The sequence below is a fragment of the Cajanus cajan genome, chromosome 11 (genome assembly GCF_000230855.2).
Source record: "Cajanus cajan strain Asha chromosome 11, NIPB_CcT2T_4, whole genome shotgun sequence".
Lineage (NCBI taxonomy): Eukaryota > Viridiplantae > Streptophyta > Magnoliopsida > Fabales > Fabaceae > Cajanus > Cajanus cajan.
The window spans coordinates 42,969,267-42,987,377 of NC_138527.1; the positions used below are offsets into that span (position 1 = coordinate 42,969,267).

Sequence of the window (18,111 nt, forward strand, 5' to 3'; positions counted from 1 at the left end):
ATAGAGCTTACCTGATGCCATTTTTCACATAGTCATGAACTTCAGTGAGTTGTGTCCAATGTCACCCAAATTAGCGACCACGCAAACCAACAACGGGGTAGCGGCCATTTTCGGTTGTTATACCATTGCCTGAAAAGTGAAGAGGAGTAATCATCTTCTCCCAAACATTTTACAATAAGAAGATATAGATAAATAAAAAATTAAGAAAAGAAGTGTGAGATAAAATCAGTGATACAATGAAGAGAGATAGACATTGAATGAGATATATAAAAAATGTTATGAGTAAGTACAGCGAGAATAAAATTATTATTATTTGAATAAAATTGTAACCATAAAACAGACTTCCATTTTTCTAATTTAATTTATCTTTCTGATAATAGATCCCTTAATTTTAAGGCATGTTTTTTATTTGGTGAAATCTTATTATGTTATTACTTATTAGCCTTTGTTGACAAACACAGGATGTTTAAATGCATTATCCAAACATTTAATATCATGTTTTTCTGTTGTTAAAAAAAAAGGTTAAAAAAAAAAGGTTAAAAGAAAGTGTCAAATGTGTAGACCCTGATTTCCCAATGCAAATAATTAATTGCTGTGATCTTCTCTCTCTGACCGGCAGTAGAATAGAGCATAACGTAATAGCAATACTTTTACACCAAGTTCTTTGACTTTGTTTCTAGGCATTTTTTTTAGTGCAAGTTTTGTTTAAGGAGTACCAAAATCTTCTGTGACTAGGACCACATAAACGATGACATGTGTTAATTTTATCAGAACTTATATTTTTTAAGAATATTTTTGTATTTGTTATTTAACCCTCGTTAATTTTTAAACTTTTAAATAATAGCCCCCAGTCTATTAAAATATTCTTTATCTTCTTCGTCTTCCTGCCCTTTCATTTTCATTTTTTCTCTTCTCTCTTCCAAACAGGTCCTTATCCAAATGCTTCTTCAGCACCTCAACAACCTTGGTTTGTCTGTTCTTCACTGCCACCAGCAACACGTTTTCGTTGTTGGAGTTGGTTTCGTGCACAGTGCTCGGTATTTTGGCCTAAACCGCGAACACGATCTCCACGATGCCGTTCTTTGTCGCAGCCAGAAACGCAGTTTCCCTTTTTATCCAGTACCAGAGAATGGAAGGTGAGCGGAAAGAGAGAATAACAAAAAATCATAGGTGAAACAGACAGAAGAAGCAAATAGTATTTTTCGTAGGAAGAATGGTTTGTCCAGCAGTGAAGGAGAGAATGGGAGGTGTTTCCCAGAGATGCGCCACTGAGAAAAGGAAAAATGAAAATGAAAGAGCAGAGAGATAAAGAAGATAAAATATATTTAAATAAGCTATGGACTATTATTTAAAAGGTTAAAAATTAACGAGGGTTAAATAGTAAATATAAAAATATTCTTAAAAAATATAAGTTCCGACAAAATTAACACATGTTATCGTTTATGTGGTCCTAGTCACAAAGAATTTTAGTACCCCTGAACAAAACTTGCACTAAAGGAAATGCATTGTTTCTAATGTCACCTAGATTGGAGACCAGACAAACCAATAGCGGATGGCGGGTATCACCATGCAACTGCCTTAATTTACGTGATAATTTCTCACCTTGATATTTTCTAACCAGCTAGTCACTAGCTGCATATGTGTATATACACCATGGCAATGGCATATGCTCGAGGAAAGCCTACCTTAACATTCCTTATAGCCATCGTTAACACCCATGTACTTCATAGTATATATAACCACATGGATAACCCAGTTACTAGCAATCCAAGAACCACCAATTTTCTGATTCTTAATTCCCCATCATGACCATAACCAACCAAGTATTACTTGCATTGCCTCTTGCTCTTGCTCTTGTTTTCGTCTCAATTAGTGTATGTCCAACTTCAGCACACCAAAATCCAGAATTTGTGAAAGCAAATGATGAACATTATTTGCCAACAGAGAAACTCGATGCTGAAAGCAACTTATTGACTTATATTGTTCGTGTTAAAAAGCCTCAGGATGATGATGCTCTTCAGTCCAAGGACCTGCAAAGTTGGTACCGTTCCCTTCTGCCAGCTAGTGCAAAAACTGAGAACCAGCAACGCATCACTTTCTCATACCGCAACGTGGTGGATGGATTTGCCGTGAAATTGACCCCAGAAGAAGCCAAAGCTCTTCAAGAGAAAGAGGAGGTTGTGTCAGCCCGTCCTGAAAGGACCTTTTCCTTGCACATTACTCACACTCCAAGCTTCTTGGGGTTGCAACAGGGACTAGGATTATGGTCCAACTCCAATTTTGGCAAAGGCATCATAATTGGAATTCTTGATACAGGAATAACGCCTGACCACCCTTCTTTTTCTGATGAAGGAATGCCATTTCCACCAGCAAAGTGGAATGGCCACTGTGAATTCTCAGGCCGGAAGATTTGCAACAACAAGCTCATTGGTGCAAGAAACTTTGTCAAAAACCCTAATTTAACCCTTCCACTGGATGATGTTGGTCATGGGACCCACACAGCAAGCACAGCAGCTGGAAGATCTGTCCAAGGTGCCAATGTCTATGGCAATGCTAAGGGTACAGCAGTTGGCATGGCACCGGATGCACACTTGGCAATTTACAAGGTATTGATGGGTTGTTTTGTATTAATTTGATATCTTGTTGTCTATCAAATATTCGCACAAATCTCTATATCGATATAATATTATTCTTTTGAACTTTTAAATTATAATAGATTTATTTTTAGTTATCATTAAAAATATTTCATAAGATGAACACTTTATGTGCTAAGCGTGTAGTTCAGCGGCAGGAGTTGATCCACGTTTAAGCAAGGTCAGGCGTTTGAATCTTGCCTTGTGTATGCAGCCACGTTAAATCTTAGAGTCAGCTATCAGTCCTGCATACTCCAGGGACGAAAAAAAAAACACTTTTTATGTATTTATAAATTCATATTTATTCTTATATTATAGTAATGTAGCACATATATTTATTCTCTTATTCTAAATGTGAGACTTATGTTTATCCTTATCCTCTTATTCTAATAATATAGGAATTTGTTTGTATCAACAGGTCTGTAACCTCTTTGGTTGTTCTGAAGGTGCAATACTAGCTGCAATGGACACTGCCATTGATGATGGCGTGGATGTACTTTCTCTCTCCCTTGGGGGACCCTCTGCTCCTTTCTTTGACGACCCTATTGCACTTGGTGCATTCAGTGCAATTCAGAAGGGAATCTTCGTTAGTTGTTCAGCTGCTAACGGCGGTCCAGGTTATTATACTTTGTCTAACGAGGCTCCATGGATTCTCACCGTTGGTGCCAGCACCATTGACAGAAGAATTGTAGCAACGGCAAAACTTGGCAACGGGGAAGTGTTTAACGGGGAATCAGTGTATCAACCCAACAACTTCACGTCCACCTTACTCCCTCTTGTGTATGCAGGTGCAAATGGAAACGAGTCATCTAAATTTTGTGCCCTAGGATCCTTAGAGAACGTGGATGTGAAGGGAAAGGTAGTGTTGTGTGAGGTAGGTGGATTTGTTAGAAGAATAGACAAAGGACAAGAAGTTAAGAACGCTGGTGGTGCAGCCATGATCCTTATGAACTCACAAATTGAAGAGTTCAATCCCACTGCTGATGTTCACGTTCTCCCTGCTACACACGTGAGCTACGTTGCTGGGTTAGGCATAAAATATTACATAAACTCAACATCAACACCAACAGCAACAATTTTGTTCCGTGGAACAGTTATTGGGAATCCTCTTGCACCCGCAGTTACTTCCTTTTCCTCAAGAGGTCCAAGTTTTGCAAGCCCGGGAATTCTGAAGCCAGACATCATAGGACCAGGACAGAACATTCTAGCTGCATGGCCTGTGTCTTTGGACAACAATGTTCCTCCATTCAACCTAATCTCAGGCACCTCAATGTCATGCCCTCATCTAAGTGGCATTGCAGCTTTGCTTAAAAACTCTCATCCAGATTGGTCTCCTGCTGCAATAAAATCAGCAATCATGACCACTGCTAACACAGTGAATCTTGGAGGCAAACCCATATTGGACCAAAGGCTTCTAACTGCTGACATATTTGCCACAGGTGCTGGACATGTTAACCCTTTGAAGGCCAATGATCCAGGGCTTGTTTATGATATTCAACCAAATGATTACATTCCCTATTTGTGTGGTTTGAACTACACTGACAAAGAAGTTGGACTGATTTTGAACCAGAAGGTGAAATGCTCGGAGGTAAAAAGCATAAAGCAAGCGCAACTCAACTATCCCTCGTTTTCTATTCTGTTGGGATCAACTTCACTGTTCTACACGAGAACGCTCACAAATGTTGGACCTGCCAACATAACCTACTCTGTGGAAGTTAATGCTCCTTTGGCAGTGGGAATGAGCATAAGCCCTAGTCACATAACATTCACGGAGGTGAAGCAGAAGGTTACATACGCGGTTGGATTTTACCCTGAAGACAAAAAGAATAGAGGGAATAACTCGTTTGCTCAGGGGTCTATCAGGTGGGTATCTAGCAATTACTCTGTTAGCATCCCTATAGCTGTCATCTTCAAGTGAAATTTTGGACAAGTTAGAGCATCATGTTATTTTGTATTAAAGGAATAAAGATTAGAATCATAACTCTCCAAAGATGCAGTGCAATAGCATCTGAGAGCTTATTTCACTTTGTTAAATGTTGATTTCAACTGTAACTCTTTTAATAATATGAAATTATTGGTTATGGGATTCATTGGTATTCTCCTTATAGTGTTTATGTTAAATTAGTTAAGAGAAATGCGACTGTGTGTAGAACCAATCAAGTCTTATTTTGTTCAACCAAGTTCAAAAGGGGTTTTTCTGTTAGATAAATAAGTTTTGGTCTTACTGCAGCACACCAAAGCCGAAACAACGAAGTCTATTGTTGGAATAAAAGAATATTAGGGGATGAAATGTTTGAATTTTTTTATGTGTTTAAAATGTCAACCGATTGGAATTGTGTCTTGCTGCAGGGAAAGTGGAGAATGGGGTTAGCAGTGGTTGGCGATCCTGATTTTGCCTCTTCCTTTCGGTGACGGTTATTCAATTCCAAACAGACTTTAAGAAGATCCAGACTTCTTCTCCAGAGGGAATGCATGAAGTAGAAAAGAAAATGAACTACGCGGTAGACTATTTTCTTAATATTTTGCTTTTGGAACTGCACATAATTGGTGATTTGATGAATATTGTGCTTGATTAATGCTTGAAAATTAATGGGTTTTGTTCTTCCGCTGTTTAAATTTTTGGATTTTGAAATTTCAATCTCAAAAGACTTCCTTTTCTTTTTCTTCTTTTATTGTTTTAATCCAAGGAAGGTGTAATAAGGAGGATATATATTCCAGGGCAAGGGAAGTAGAAGGCATGCGGCTGTTTAATGTAAAATTACGTTTTTTAATCAATAACTATGTGTTGTTTATCATTATTTTTCTTTTTTTTAGGTATTAAAGATTTAAAAATAGTGCATCCTAAATCTTTTATATTTTTCTAGTACGTTTTCTCTTTCATATTTATCGACCATTAATTTTTTTATGACGTCTGATAAAGAACTCTCTTACTGTAAGTTTTAAAACAGTTATGTTATGTTTTAGCAGAGAATATCATTTTTCGCTATTATGTTTTTGTGTTTCAGAAAGATTCAACACGCGAAAAAGTAATAGAATTTTTTTATTATTTTCTTAGTATTTATTTGTTGATAAGTTTTTTATCGGTTAATAGTTCTTTGGATTATGTGGTCAAACACTGGTATTTTTCATGGTGTTTACCTGCCTGTATGCAATGTAAAAAGACCTCCCTACAACTATTATAAAAATAGCTATACATACCGTTCACAAGTGATATTATTTTCTTAAATGAAGTTGATGGATTTTGGTAAGTTAAGGTTAAACTAACATGGATATATCCTTTAGTACAACAGGATATAAATATAATTAACTTCCTCGTTTATGAAAAGGATTTTTTTTTTTTTTTTTTGTAAGATAGGGGGTTAAAGCCCAATCAAATAATCAATAAATTAAAAGAAAAACAGAATTATCTGCTAATAACAAGTAATAAATAAAAGACGGAAGAGACTCGTAAATAAAAAAGTCTTCCTCTCTAAAACCATCCTGCGCTTAGCAAGAATGTCCGCAACTAAATTAATTTCTCTTAAAATATGGTAACATGAAAGCAAGGAGAATTGATTACTCAGCTCTCTTATCTCTTGAACAAGGTCAAAATATGGGTGAGAACCAAAGCAACCTTCATTAACAAGCCTCACTGCAGTGGAAGAATCCGACTCAATTATCACCTGACAACCCAAATTCCTATTAACTAGAATGCGCAATCCATGTAGAATGGTCCATAGTTCCGATTTAAAGTTCTGTATTCTTCTTGCATTATCAAACTTGTGTATTTTAATGACCAGTTTTCTTAAAAGTTGGGGCTTTTGTGATTGCTACCACTATCTCTATTATTAATCAAGTCTGTATTTTACTGTCACTTGATTATATGTTGCAATATTTTGTAGGCACTAAATAACATGAAGATTATTTATGCAGATCTTGGTAAGTTTGGTCTTGCAAAAACATGCTACAAGAATGTCGTTCCAATTAGGTACACGAGCTCATCAAGGTCTTGCATGGTTTGCTACAAAAATGCCCTTCCAATCAACAAAAAGATATGATAATTAAGCATATGAAATTTTGCAACATATTCCAAAACATTGGTTGTAGCATAGAAAGGATTTGAGGGAAAGAATTAGTTGAGAGAAACAATCATTTATTATTTGAGAAAAATTATTTCAGAGTGGTGCAATCATTTAGTATTTGACAAAAATTATTTCAGAGTAATGTAATTTGCCATACATTTTATGATAGAGACAACAGTAAAGAAACAAGAGTAGCATTGTAAATTGGGAGAAACAATTTAATCAATTATTTTTCTTTACAAATCTATTTTCATTGTTAATTAAATTTAAAAATATCTTTTTAAGCAAAACCTTTTTCTTGTTTAGTCTAAGTTTCAAATTCATTCTTTTGAGAAAAACTAACTTTTAAAATTACTCAATATTTATATATATTTTTACTTTAACACAAATATATTTGATTTGGTTATCAATCTCAAATAACAAAAATATATTTAGTGAAAACTTTATTTTGTATTGATCGATTCAATTCCAATATAATAAAGTATAATTGAAATTCAACTGATATCTAATTTTTATTAAAATTATATTTGCTCAATATAATTTTCATATTATTTATTAATAATTTTGTATGTTCCCGTGCAACGTTGTAAAAATGGGTATATTAATCTTCAAAAATATATTAAATAACAATTATATAATATACATTGATTTTAAAAGATATACATAAATTAGAATTTATATTACTACTGACAGGGACGAGTATTACTTAATATTGTTTGCAAAGATAATCATGTAAAAGATTTATAATCAATCTACAATTTTATGACAACAAAGTACATATTTATAATGTTATTTTTTTAAAATATATAATAATTTTTTATTCACCTGATTTAAATATATTTTTGAGATAAAAGGTTGATTTACTTATCTTTTCAATATCATACAATAAAGTATAATCAATTAAAATATTTTTATAAATTATTAATATAATATTTATTTGACATTTTAATATTTATTAATAAATAATGTATAATATCCCATGCATTACACGGGTGGGTGTAAAATCTAGTATTATATACACACAAGGTGTGTTTTGATCAAATCTAATCTAAATTTTGTACAATTGATAAACAAGCCTCAAACTAACCTCGGTTTGAATCGCATTAATACGAGGCTCAATATCAAGTCCTAATTTTAGGCAAATTACAATTAACTTCCATTTTGTATTTGCTTTTGAAAAGCAGGAAAAGGTCCTCCTTCCAGATGACAACACCACAACCCATGTGCAAAATTTAGCTGACGAAAAGTTAATGTGTTTCCATATTGGAGGAGCAGTTATATCCATGGCAAAGATGACTGATGTATCCTCCCATGAGAGTTGCTCCTGTCTCTATCAACCTCGTCTTCTAAATTCCTGCAAAATACAAACTAGCCATGAAATCATTGAATTGACTACGTATGATTTGGAATTTGGCAACAGGAAAGATATTCACCTATCATCCTCATGTGAATTACTTCTCGACGATTCTAGTTGTTTCCTAGATGGTTTAGTTGCCTGAAAGAATTTTGAGGGCTTGGTTATGGTTCCCTTTGACTGTGATGGATACATGTCTAGATAAAGAAACACGAAAATTGCAAAATGATAATGATTTAAATACTAACACTGATGCGTAACTGTTTCCTGCATCTGCTATGGACCTCCAGGTATTCTTCATAGGACTGCAACCAACACAGCACACAATCAAAATTAGCAGAAGAAACTTGCATTAAGAAACGAATGATATACCAATTATATAAATAAGCATGCACAGCTCAAACAACAAAAACCCTTTCAATGGGAAGCCTCAGGAAACAAATTTTGATCAATAGCTCCAAGACCTAAATCTATCTGGGAACTCAATTCTTTCCCAGTAATGGTACAGCAGGAGCCTTCCAACTCTTCTTTGGGATGTAGGAACAAGGGAGTGAAGAATTTGAAGGGCATCAACACAAAAATGATTCCTATACTTAAAGAAATTAAAACTGGAAAATCTCATTTCTAGAGCATCAATTAAACAAAAGACAGAGACACCAAAATTCCAATAAGCAAGTACATTGAGGGTTGCAGGATGGATAAAAAGTGGAGATTGGAGAACTTGCTAGCTCCACCTTCACGTGCTTTTCAGCTGCCCAGTGATATAATCCAAATGACAAGTTGATACAACCTATGCTGTCTAACCAGATCTGATCAGTGTGCTCAAAAAGCGGTATTAGAAAAAAATCATTTATTGTGATTATAATGAAAGAGCAAAGCCTTATTAATATGATTTAATTTTTTTTTCTTAAAATTTTTCATAAATCAGGAGGCTGCTTAAATAGCGATTCTATATTTCATTCTAGACATTAGTGGGAGATTCTTCCAGTTTAAGAACAGGTGCAATCAAAATAAAGTATCTCTTTTCAGAAAAAAAAAAAATCTTCAAATATTATTGGCTTTGACTTCGCCAAATCAATATGCTTGCAGAAAATCCCTAAGGAAGATTCTTAAGGGCAGCTAAACAACATTTATAAATAAAAAAAAGGACAACAAAACAAAATAACTGCTTAGAGGAGAAAAGATAAATTCCCAGTACCATATCAAGAAAATCATCCTCGCTTAGGGTACTAGCTAAAGGGCTCCACGAAGATAGACCCCATAAATCAAATTGAGAAGCCTCATCCTTACTCATTTGTCGTTTTGGAATATGCTCACTAAAATGAGAACGTTTAACCCCCGACACTTGTGATGACTCAGAAGTGGTTGGCAATATTTCAGTGAACATTGACCCACTGAATCTCTGGTGTACTGAATGAGATTTATTTACTTCAGGCTGATTTTGGTAGAACGCGGAAGAATAAGGCAGGGGCATTGACCATGACAAATGCAGTGGAGGAAAGTTACAGTCTTCATCTCCTGTTGAACTTGGAGTATTTGCATAATACCCCTTCAAAGAAAATTCGTCCCTTGATGAACTACACATGCAAAAACCAATAAGCAGCAAGGCTTCTCTAAATGCAGATGAAAACACAATATTTTTACCTCTACAAAATTTACCTGGTCACCAGGCCATCCATATCATTCTTACCATCAAGGAGTTCACAAAGTGCTAGACCAATGTCTGGAGATAACTCCTAGAAAAAGCACTTGACTCAGAGTCAAATAATATACGTACAAATTTCAAAGGTACAAAAGGGAAAAATGAAAGAAAACCTGGCAATCTCTGCTAATTTTGACAGGCTTGTAGTCATTCAATGGATTCTTGAGATGTAGAGTCTTGTGGAAAGGTAAATCATTCAAACACAGCCATTTGACCTTAAAACTTCGACCCCATGGATTACTTTTGCCAGTTCCCTCACTCCAAACATTGTCTCTGCCCCTTCCAATGGAGGACATCATTTGTGCATACCCTTGGAAGGAACCACTCATGTTGACACTAAATATGAGGATTACAGTGCCTGAATTCTGCAAAATATGCAAATAATCCTCAAAGTAGTTATCTTCGTCTTATTGTAATTCATTTACTAATACTAGACAGACCCTAAAGTATAGAACAATTTCAACAATATGATTTGAAATCAAAAAAGGAAGTTTCTTACATGAAAAGCTTCTTCTAGAACCCGTTCATTCATGATTTGAGTAGCCCAAATTCCTTTCTCAATTGACAAACGGATGTTTTGATGATTCAAACTCTTGATAATAAAATATTTAATATTGTGCCATTTTTCCACTCCAATTCCTGTTGGGTGCCCAATCTTCCCATGAGAGTGGCCCACTGTATGTGTCCTAGTTTGATTAATGTTTTCATTGAATTTGTATCCAGAGCTCTCTAACAAAAGGATCAAAGAAAAATCAGAACTCAAAATAGAAGAAAGAAAATAATGCAAAGGAAAAAAAAAAACTCACATGCACGTATTTGTGTTAATAAATAGAGACATACATGCATCTATGAAATGTTTTTTAGCGAATTATAAACTCGCTATTCCACTCATCACTACCCATGCCAAAGTCAATGATCATCTGGACACTGCAAGAAAATTTTGCTAACTAAGGGTATGTTTGGATTTGTGAGATTTGATGGATTGAAAATGTGGTTCAACATTGGAAGTTCAAGAAAACAGTAGAAAGGAGAGAGTGGGCAGAGGGGGGTGCATTACTCTTTTTTGTGTCCATTATTTTGTTTTATTACTCAAGATGATTTGAAATATTAAATTTATAACCTTTATAATTCCATATCTTCCCCCACAATGTAAGTTACTTAATTCACATGATAGCATATGACAAGAGAAACATTATGAAAACCTGGATCATCTGAATTTCCAATGTCATGCCTCCATTCAGAGACTGATGAATCAACTACTGATGCATTTTCCTTTGCACTATCAGAAGACATATCCGAAAAAATCTGTCATACAATAATGAAAGTAAAAATCAGAGTGCATAACAGACATTACATTACAACGATCCAATACCTGGAAAAATGAAGAGAACAGTAAAAACTAAAAAGTAAACACGAATATGCAGAAAAAATGGATTGCAACACCAATTTTGATAAATAATTGGGCTGCTAAACTTAGTAACATGGTTTCGAAAAAATAAAGCAGATAACCCAGATGCGTTCCTTTCAGCATATTCATTCATATGAAATATTAAAACTATCATTCTGCTTCTGCCCATCTCATGGCAAAATCAGCAGCCTTAACAACCACTAGGGTTATGTACTTATGTTTGTTGCCCGGTTAAAATTTGGGGGGAAAGTTTTATGTATTAATTTTACTAAGAAACTTGATCTTTAATCTTCATCCTAAGTTGCCAAAACAACCACACACCTGCTCTTAGGTATTAAAAGAATTCATTAGAGTATCAATTAGAAAAGTTGAAGCAAATACAAGCAACATATCCCTGAGTCCTAAGTACGGCATGATTGATGATGAAGTAACGTGCAATGTGAAGTAGAAGAAGAATAAAAGGTAGCATTAACAATTTAACCTAGCGTAGCCCTAAAACAGCGAAACGGTAGCAAAGCTAACAATATGTGCAATGCTTAAAGTGAAAGCAGAGGTACTGAATCCGTCACATTCCGTTTGGGTATAAAGCGGAAAATATATGGATTCCAAGTTAGAAGAGACTCACGAAGTAGAAGAGCGGAGTGTGGCGTCGGAACGGAACAGTCGCTGGTAGCTGCCGCGTTGCCTGCTTTCTATCTATCCTTATCGTTATTGCTCATCTTCGACTCACTGCATTTCTTCTTTGCCTTTCCTTTTTTCCAAGTGTTTATTCTCACTTTTCTATTTTCTCTCTCTTCATTAAATCTTTTTTATCCATTTATATTAGTATTCTCTCTTCTTTAAACTTTTTTTATCCATTTATTATTAATTAAATAAGTGTATTGTATTTAAAATAATCTCCAATATATTAAATGTAGACAATTATATTATGTCAAAAAAAAAATTAAAAGACTTTTTTTCAATAGGAACGGTTTTTTAATTTTTTTAACTTTTTAATCGATTCAAAAATTTTATTTCTGACATTTATTTATGAATTAAAAATTTAATATTTAAAAAAATTATTAATGATTAAAAATAGACTTATATATAATATAAATTATTTATCTTAAATAAAAATATAATTTATATGTGATTATGGAAAGGTAACATAATTCTTTTATTCTATATCAAAAATATAATTTAAGATGAAAATCTTTCTTTAAGTAGTTCAAATTAAGATTTCGAAATCAAAAAAAAAAATTAAGATTTAGGGTTCGATCACACCTAAGGAATAGAATCAAAACAAGAGGTATCATTTTATCTTTATAAGGGTTGATCTAATAGGGAAATGTTATATCTTTTTCAAAAATTATTTATACAAATTTTAAATATAATTTAGGATTAAATATATTTTTTATCCTCTAAAAATTAATTTTATTTGGTTTTAGTCCCTAAAAATATATTGATTTTAGTCCTCCAAATTTATGAAACACCTATTTTTAAATTTTTTTCTAAATATAGTTAACTTTTTTGTTAAAATAGGCCACCTCAACACCCAAATCATCATAAGTTTTATTGATATATTTTTTTTAATTTAAAATATTAATTATTTTAAGATTAAGTTAAGATTTAAGGTAAAAACAAATTTTATACTTAAAATTTGTTACTATTCACCCTTGGACCAAAATATAAAAGTTTTAGAAGTACTCTATTTTATTTTTTATTTTTCTATTTTGCTTTCACCCTCAGCAAAGGAAGTCAAGAGCCTCTTACTTTTGAAAGGCATAAGAATGAGCATTATTTAGAGTAATTAGCGTGTTAAGAATTTTGAGAGTCGCTTAGTATGAAATGGTATCGTCTAAAAGTAGGGCATTTGGAGTTTAAAGGGTTGTAACAAATGCATAAAACTAAACGCTTATGAACACGATGATGAGGGTAGAGAAAAAAAAACTTATTTGAGTTTATGAGAATATTTTATTAGAGCTTGTAGGAGACTTTGTTCAAGTAAAAAATGAATTATTGAAACCTTTATATATGTGTTTTGAATAGTGAAAATTTTAAAATGTAAAATTACTTTTTGTACTAAATCTTAACTTAATCCTAAAATAAATAATATTTTAAATTAAAAATATTTCATGTCAATAAAATTAATAATAATTTGAGTGTTAAGGTGACCTATTTGAATATCAAAAAGTTAACGGTGTTTAAAAAATGATTAAAAATAGGTATTGTATAAATTTGGATGACTAAAATAAAAAAATATATATTTAGGGACTAAAATCAAATAGAGTCAATTTTTTGAGTATCAAAAAAATATTTAATCCTATAATTTATATGTTCAAATATCTTAATTATAAGACCTGTACAACTAATTACATCATTTAAGAAAGTTAGTAATTTTAGTTACAAGCATTAAATTTATCAATAATTTAAATTATTTTTTCAAAATTATCCTTAACATCTCTTAAATTATCTCTTCCATCATTTCACACCTAATAATTAATGTTTAAAAGTGATATCTACCTTTCTATTTATCTTCTCCAATCTTAATAAGAGAGAAAGAAAGTTTTTATCCAATTAATTTCAAGCATTTGTTATCTTTTGTCTAAAAAAATTATTGATTAAATAAAATTATCTTATAAAATATATATAATTAATGCAATTGTCAATTACAAGAGGGATTTATAAAAATGGATAAAGACTTTATTTGAAAGAGTTTATAGATAACTTATTTGTATTTATATGATATTATCACATAAGTGTTTGAAAAAAGATATAAAATATTTTATGAGTAACTTATAAAATATTTTGAACTTATTTTAATAAACCGTTAAATATAACTTATTACTAACTTATGTGAAATCTTATTGAAAAATATTCATGTTTGAAGCATGTTATGAGTATAATTTTTTTAAAATTTTTTAATTTAAAAAATTCTATAATTTTTTTATTATTCTTTTTAGAAATTTTCATTTCTCCTTTCCAAAATTTTTGTTCCTCCTTATTTGTTTTTCTTTTTCTCTCTGATTTTTTTTTTCTATTTCCCTCAAAATCCAAAATACTATATTTCTACATTTTATTTTAATAATCGTTATATTTATTTAAATATGCATGTAGGAGAGTGTCATATAAAAAAAAATATTATGATAGATCTATATATAATTAAAAAAAAACACAGAAAAATGAGGAAATAAAATGAGGAAATAAAATATAATAAAAACATGTATAAATGAATAAATAAATATAAAAATAACATAAAGGTTTAAAACAAATAAACATAAAAAAATAAAAATAATAATATACATAAATACAAAAAATAAAAGTGACCTGAAATATCACAACAAAAGGAATATAGAAGAAAATAATAGATTCCGATGTGTGGAATAGGGTGGGTGGGGTAGCATTATTCTTCTTCATTTTTTTTAAACAAAAACATACATTTTTTTTTTAAGATATAACGAGATATATGTTTTTTTTTAAATATGTTTATTTAAAAAAACTTCATTGAGACGGGTTTTATTTTCTTAATTTGAATTTTCATGATTCCTATTGCTATAAATTGAATGTCTACTCCCATTAATCGTTTTTTTACTAATGGAAAATTTAATATGATTATCTTTACTTGATTTTTTTTTAAATATATTTTTTTTTTATTTAAAAAGTCTCGAATTTTTTTTTCTTAATTTCACGTGAATAATTCACCTTTTGCAATTACCTAATGCTGTTATCGTTCTGAAATTCTTTTATATTATTATAAAGTGATTTACGATTTTAATTTTTCCATGAAAATTCTTTTATATTGAATATAAAATAAATTATAACATTTTCTTTTGTCCTGTATATAATAAGGAGCAGACCTACATTATAATAAAAGTATACAAATACACTCCCCTTACTTTAATTAAATTATTAATATATGTTTAAAGATATTATATTTTATATTTGTTAATTTTATATATTGAATTTACTAATAATTATTTTGGATATTTATATTTTTGTTATATATATATATATATGATGGTAGTTATTAGTTTTGATTTTTAAAAAAAATTAGCCCGAGTGACCTAGAGCTATGAGCTATCGGATCCGTGAAGAGCAGGGACATTTGCATGTGACTATAGGAGTTCGTTCGTACTTAGTAGAACGGTGGTTCTTCTACCGGTCAACACAAGATGCACTTTCCATTTAATGGTGAAGTAATTTTCTAAAGCATATTTTATAATACAAAATAAAATATTTTCAAGGGTTGAGATTCGTAACGAAAATGGGCTACAACTTAATGGATAAGCATGATGATTGTGTGGAGTGAATTAACAGATGAGAGTCCATCCAATTGTTTTAAACTTTTAGTTGCTTCATTTCTTTACTCACCCCACATACTATGGACCATGTCACTCTATATATGTACATGCTATAATAATAACAATACTAATATTAAAACTGAAGACATTATTTATATTATTAAAAAATTTCATCGTGACACTTATCTTAACAAGATTTTATATTTTTTTATTAATAAAATAGTTAAGAGAATATGACATTAAAACAATCATCATACATTATAAAACGTGCAATAAAACTTAAAACATATATTCATATTCATCATACAACATCACCAAAACCTCAACTTATCATATAGGCCTCCCGCGCCTAGCACAACATGCTTCTCGTCCGACACTATCAAGACAAGGAGTTCTTTATCTCGTTCACGTTCGACGCCATCTAAACCATGCCCAGCATGATTGAGATGGAGATCCTCTAGAATCTCACACTTGGTGTGACAAAATTCATGTCCGGCCTTATATCGGGCAAAAAGTTTCTGCCTAACTCATGTCCAACGTCACCTCAGTGACGTTTGACATCATCAAGTCAAAGACTTTCCTCTACTCTCATGCACGACACCATTTGAACCACACTTGGCATCATCCTAGCCCAAGACGAATCTTTCTTCTCACATTTGGTGCCATTGATCATGCGCCTGACATGATCGAGACAGAGTTCTTTGGTTGGAACTGTGACTAGCCCCACAAAGGCACGATTGACGTTGTATCAAAAATTTGCACTTGTAGATCATGAAAATTGCCTCCAAGACCTAAAATACAAACAATCCAAGCATGCAAATAATTATACCATACATTTACAACACCCACAACTTGGTTTTGGCATCAAAAACCACATGCAACCACCAATTAAGTGAACCACCCAATTCCACCTCCATGAACTCAAAACGCTAAGAATCCACACACATCAACCCCCACCTTAGATTTTGTCAAACAGTCAAGAATTCAAAGCAATTCTAGGTACATACAACTCAACAACTAGCAAGAATCGAGTCTAGCTCCCTTTATCTCAATCCTCAAGAAACCAAGAAAGAAAAGGAAAAGAAAGGAGAACTCTAAGCTTTCAAGCTCCATACCGCTTCAACCTTCTGATTTTTCACTTAAGCTTCGAGTTCGACAATTAGCTACAAATCTCACACTCCAAAGGAACCTAAAAGGAAGAAAGGAAGAAGAATCAAAACTTATCTCTCTAAATCTCTTTCTAAGGTTTGTGAAGAACAAGAGATTATAAGTTTTGTTTAAACTAAAAACCTTATATATTTTTCTTCTCAGAATCAGCTAAACCTCTAGTCAGAGACCCTCACCATTTATTTAAGCACAGTGTTACAAATCCTTTTACTCATACTTTGGTAGAGAAACTGTAAAAAAATATTGTTGCATAAAATCTATTTATTGGTGTTAATGAAAACATTACATTAAACCTAACTAATATTGTATAATTATCTCAATTTATCACTTTCAGATATATTATTAGTGATCTAAGAGACTAAAACAAATTTTAAAAATTACATAATCTAAAAACAATTATTTTAAATTTAAAAAATCAAAAATAAATCTACTTTAAATTTAACACACTAAAAACATCATTTTATTATTAAAACCACAAGAATTTAATGAATAAGACTCGTACGCAATTAAGTGCGATGCCATTCTCAGTCTACTCAAGCAAGCGATTGAATGAGGCAGTACTTGATTAGCTTCCTCATCCTTTTTGAAGAGTTCGTGGTTAATTAACTTAGCCAACATACTAGGATCATGATCGGCCAACAACACTACTACTTAATTTTTTTTTGATAATGAACAGCACTACTACTAATCTTGGCCTACCTTTGTTTTGGTCAATAATCTTGACTACTATTCTTGACCTACAAATCATGACATTTTTAGTACAAGCTATTCTTTTTTATTAATTTAATGTTTCCGTAAATTTCAAGACAAACCCAATTTTCATGATTTTAATTTTATTTTCATTCATACCTCCGCTTCCCATTTAGAGAGATTTTTTCTTAGTTTAAACTTTAAAATAAAGTTGTGAAAAGGAGATTTTGACTCGTGAACTAATTTAACCCACCTTGAAAATAAATTTTGTTAGATAAAAAAAATTAAAGAAATTTATAATGAGTTATAAAATCTAACTTGACCCATTTTCGATTTAATCCATTTGAAATAAATATGTGATAGACTGGGCGGTCCACCTAGCTCACTTACACTTTCATCAGTTTAACTCACCAATAATCTACATAACCATTTGTTATTATATTTGTATTATTTTAATAAGGTATCATTTTTTTGTAGATGAAAATAAAGTTAATGCTAAATAACATGAAATTACTATAAATTTATCTGCTCAAAATTTCAATAAAGTTTAATATTGATAAACAACCATTTCAATGATAATAATTTTTATCTTTTTATTTTAATTATTTAAAGGTGTACACTTCTTTAATTAAATTTAATATGAGTTAATCATTTATACACTGCTAGTGTAAAGTTTTTTTACACCGGCAACCAATAATATCTGTTAAAAATGCCTTTTTTATTTTAATTTAATTAAATGAACAAATGACATGACACTATTAACAGATCTGATTGATTGTCAGTATAAAAAAACTTTACACTGACAGTGTATAGGTG

The 18,111-nt window shown here is 31.7% G+C and overlaps 2 protein-coding genes across 3 annotated transcripts; one reads left to right on the top strand and one right to left on the bottom strand.

Annotated features, from left to right (window-relative positions):
* Positions 1-1,162: 1,162 nt before the first annotated feature.
* On the top strand, positions 1,163-5,556 carry LOC109800554 (subtilisin-like protease 3). Of its 2 annotated transcripts, XM_083066446.1 has the most exons (3): positions 1,163-2,606; positions 3,052-4,496; positions 4,983-5,556. In XM_083066446.1, the coding sequence occupies exons 1-3, from the start codon at positions 1,806-1,808 to the stop codon at positions 5,002-5,004; spliced, it is 2,268 nt and encodes a 755-aa protein (XP_082922572.1). In that variant the 5' UTR covers positions 1,163-1,805; the 3' UTR covers positions 5,005-5,556. The 2 variants fall into 2 exon arrangements, with proteins under 2 accessions (XP_082922572.1, XP_020216922.1); XM_020361333.3 differs by lacking the exon at positions 4,983-5,556 and having other exon boundaries at positions 3,052-4,723.
* A 2,031-nt stretch (positions 5,557-7,587) lies between these two features.
* LOC109801444 (YTH family protein) lies at positions 7,588-11,944 on the bottom strand. The gene is made up of 9 exons (XM_020362518.3): positions 11,784-11,944; positions 10,953-11,055; positions 10,250-10,479; positions 9,864-10,115; positions 9,708-9,784; positions 9,247-9,625; positions 8,297-8,353; positions 8,128-8,189; positions 7,588-8,048 (listed from the first exon to the last, which is right to left on the bottom strand). The coding sequence occupies exons 2-9, from the start codon at positions 11,041-11,043 to the stop codon at positions 7,970-7,972; spliced, it is 1,227 nt and encodes a 408-aa protein (XP_020218107.1). The 5' UTR covers positions 11,044-11,055; positions 11,784-11,944; the 3' UTR covers positions 7,588-7,969.
* Between the last annotated feature and the right edge of the window lie 6,167 nt (positions 11,945-18,111).

Coding starts and splice junctions, on each gene's coding strand:
- LOC109801444 (XM_020362518.3), bottom strand. CDS start 11,043: ATGTCTTCTGATAGTGCAAAGGAAAATGCATCAGTAGTTGATTCATCA. Junction 9,626..9,707: donor ATGGATGGCCTGGTGACCAG/GTAAATTTTGTA, acceptor TTGCATGTGTAG/TTCATCAAGGGACGAATTTT. Junction 8,049..8,127: donor AATTCACATGAGGATGATAG/GTGAATATCTTT, acceptor TGTATTTTGCAG/GAATTTAGAAGACGAGGTTG.
- LOC109800554 (XM_020361333.3), top strand. CDS start 1,806: ATGACCATAACCAACCAAGTATTACTTGCATTGCCTCTTGCTCTTGCT. Junction 2,607..3,051: donor CACACTTGGCAATTTACAAG/GTATTGATGGGT, acceptor TTGTATCAACAG/GTCTGTAACCTCTTTGGTTG.